The sequence below is a fragment of the Harmonia axyridis genome, chromosome 7 (assembly GCF_914767665.1).
Source record: "Harmonia axyridis chromosome 7, icHarAxyr1.1, whole genome shotgun sequence".
NCBI lineage: Eukaryota > Metazoa > Arthropoda > Insecta > Coleoptera > Coccinellidae > Harmonia > Harmonia axyridis.
In genome coordinates, this window is record NC_059507.1 from 22634983 (window position 1) to 22638359 (window position 3377).

Here is a 3377-nt window from a genome sequence, read left to right on the forward strand (position 1 = left end):
ATCCGATTTTAACGTGTGGGTAATTTATGATGATGTTTCAAAATCACTTTCCTATACCAACAAAAGAGATGTCGAATCGAGTTCTACAAGTGAATTCAAAAGTCGTTATCACATCGGTAATTGTTGTGCTACAAATCCCTCAATCAACAAACCATCAACATTCGAAAAAATGAATTTCTCTCATTGCAATGATGATTCTTATACATACAGTCAACAGAAGTAGTTTTCTATTTTCCAGTGAAATTTTATCTTGTCATCATGAACGTTCTATATGTAAGTATGTCAGTCTGTTTTCTTCTTTGATATATCTTCAAGTGGTCTTCTTAATCTTTTCTGTAATGGATATTTTCATCTTTTTTTAAACTATGATCATGGATGTATCGAGTGTCCCTAATTCGTTTGTTTCATGTTAATAGCACCAATAATAAAGAAGTTATGAGAACTTTTCATTTCACGCCATTTTTCAATTTTCTCTTAAAACTTTAAAACAATTTAATTTATGAGGAGTTCACCAAATTAATTCTCTCAAAAATCGAGCCCCAAAAAGGTGCCATTCATTTTTTTCTAATTCAAAAGAATTCTGAAAACCTCTAACTAGACAACGAATTTGGGACACCCGATATGTATGAATTAATTTGGTAGATTGGTATGCATTTTTTCAAGAATTGACTCTGAAGTTGCTATACAGGGTGTCCCGTAAAGACCATGTCAAACCGAGGGAGAATGTAGATCAAAGGATAACCCACCTGCTATGACAAAATTCCCATTACAAAAGTCTTACCGTTTCCGAGATATTTTTTTTTTTTGAAAATAATGAATTTTTGCCCCTTTCAATAGTTTTGTCCTCACGGTTGGTACAATTTTACATCTTTTTGGTTAATTTTTTCAGTAAAATATTGCTGAAGAATGATTTTAACGTTTACGTTAAAAACAGCATCCGAACATTTTAAAGGGAGAAATATTTTCATTGGAGATTTTGGTAGTGGATTATTTTGTTCATGAAGTTTAGCCCATCGTAGTGGAAAAAAAATGTACCGAGCTACTGCTGCACATTACACCAATAAATTGTCTATTTTATAGTGATTTCAAAGAGGTCTCACACAAGTCATTTGTTATTCAAAGAAAAAAGATACGACTGTTTTTATACAAATGGGTACGTTTCTGACAAAATCAAGTTTTGTCAATTCTGTTAAGAAATCTTCGATATTGCATTACTTAGTGAACAATGGCAATTGTTTACGTGCGAAAATATTACTCGCATAATTATTCACCTCAACGAAATTCAATTTTGCCGGCAAATTTTGCGAAAACATCATGCAGATCCAGATTTTTTCAATAAGATCATTTGGAGCGAAGAGTATCCCTGTACCAAGGATGTTTTTAATGTAAACGTTGAAATCATTCTTCAGCAATATTTTACTGAAAAAATCAACCAAAAAGATGTAAAATTGTACCAACCGTAAGGGCAAAACTATTGAAAGGGGCAAAATTCATTATTTTCAAAAAAACAAAATTCGAAAACGGTAAGACTTTTATAATGGGAATTTTGTCATAGCAGGTGGGTTATCCTTTGATCTACATTCTCCCTCGGTTTGACGTGGTCTTTACGGGACACCCTGTATATTTGCTTCGTTTTATAAGAATTACACTATATTTTTTCCTGAGAATTTCAATTCTTGAAAATTTATTAAATTAAAATAGGCTGCCAGTTCACACAATAAATTTAAATTTCGATATTTCTGACGCACATATTTCATAAGATAAAAGTATCATTCAGTTTCATTCAATGTAGCCAATGTAGGTATCACATTTTTCAATCATCCTATAGAATTTATCTTCAGATATAAGGGGTATGTCAAACCGTATTTCAATCTTAAAATTTCTATACCCAACTTGACTTTTCCTAATTTTTTTTCAACAGATTCTTCTAATCCCCCTAACTTTCGTGTACTGTCAACAAAAAAGTGGCCAGTATGGACATAATTCAACTGTTTCAGTTCAACGTAGTGTTTCTAATATACATCAGCTAGTACCAACCGTCAAAGCTGCAGTAAAAATGAATGTAAATTCCCAAAACAATTTGAAGCCATTTTTTACTCAAGAAATAGCAAAGAACAATCCCTTGGTTCAAAGTTATATAGAATCCAGACAGAATTCACCAATCAGAAAAATAATCACTAGAGTGGGTAGTATACTGAAAACCCCTATCAAAGACATCAAGAATACACTGCTACCAACGTTAACACAAACCACTGTTGTTAATCAAAACAAAAATACTGTTGTGGATCATCAAAAAACCAATGATAGTTTGTCTGCTGCAGAAATTCATAAACAAAAGTCTGCAGAACATTTGAAAGCTCTTAGGAATGTGATTTCTCTGCAACTTCGATCCTATAAAAGTGATTCTTCTAGTACAGAAGTACCAAATGTTACAACAACTCAAGAAATCGTTACAAAGAAGACGCCAACAAAAGAAAAAATAAAGACAAAAAGACACGATAGCTTCAGCAAGGATATAAACAAGAAATTGGCAGTAATAGCTGCTGCATCAGCATTGATGGATATTCTGGATGCTTAACACGTTGATTTGTTTCTTGGTTAGCCATTCAAACAAATTTCGTTAAAAATTTGAATTCAAGTCCGAAAATATTTGATCTGTAAAATTAGGATTATTGCTAAATTGTGGAAGCATATAATGACCCTTTATGAACTTGATGATCAATAATTTGTCAACGTTATGAGGAAGTTCTTAACTAGATGAAAATTTTCTTGTATCTAATGGTTTCCACTTCATTAGGAAGCACGTTAATAATGAGAGACTCTTCTAAGTTCATTTATGATTGTTTTACTTGCGGTATTTCAAAGCTGAAGTTCCAGTGTTACTATCACCATAAACATTAATGTTAAGCTTGCACTCAACAGCATTGTAAACGCGATCAATAAAAATAAAATGAAGTCATAAAAGACAAATACATAATTATTGTAATGCAATGGCGTAATGTCATGTGATATTTAATGAATTTCATGTTTTCTTATGTTATTCTCATTAAAACCTAATCTATAATCTGAATATGTCATTCTTAGTTTAGGTTTGGAAATAGTTTTATAATAAAGATTTTTTTTATTAAGAATGAAATATTTGGGGCTTCTTGAATTTCTAGGAAGTATGAGAGAGATTCCACCTCTAGGTTCTTCATTCCATCAATTCTTCATATTATAAAATGAACTTTATTGTTGACACCAGTCGATCCAATGGATTGTGACGTTTCATAGAAAATTAATTGACGCTATATAAGTTTGATGGGTCTGTGTATATTGATTATGTAATACTGAATGAAGAATATTTGAGCAGTACATGCATAATGAAATTTTTATTA

The 3377-nt window shown here is 31.5% G+C and overlaps 1 protein-coding gene across 1 annotated transcript; it reads left to right on the forward strand.

The window, feature by feature from the left end:
• On the forward strand, nucleotides 1–3377 carry LOC123684788. The gene is made up of 2 exons (XM_045624236.1): nucleotides 1–273; nucleotides 1922–3377. The coding sequence occupies exons 1-2, from the start codon at nucleotides 259–261 to the stop codon at nucleotides 2576–2578; spliced, it is 672 nt and encodes a 223-aa protein (XP_045480192.1). The 5' UTR covers nucleotides 1–258; the 3' UTR covers nucleotides 2579–3377.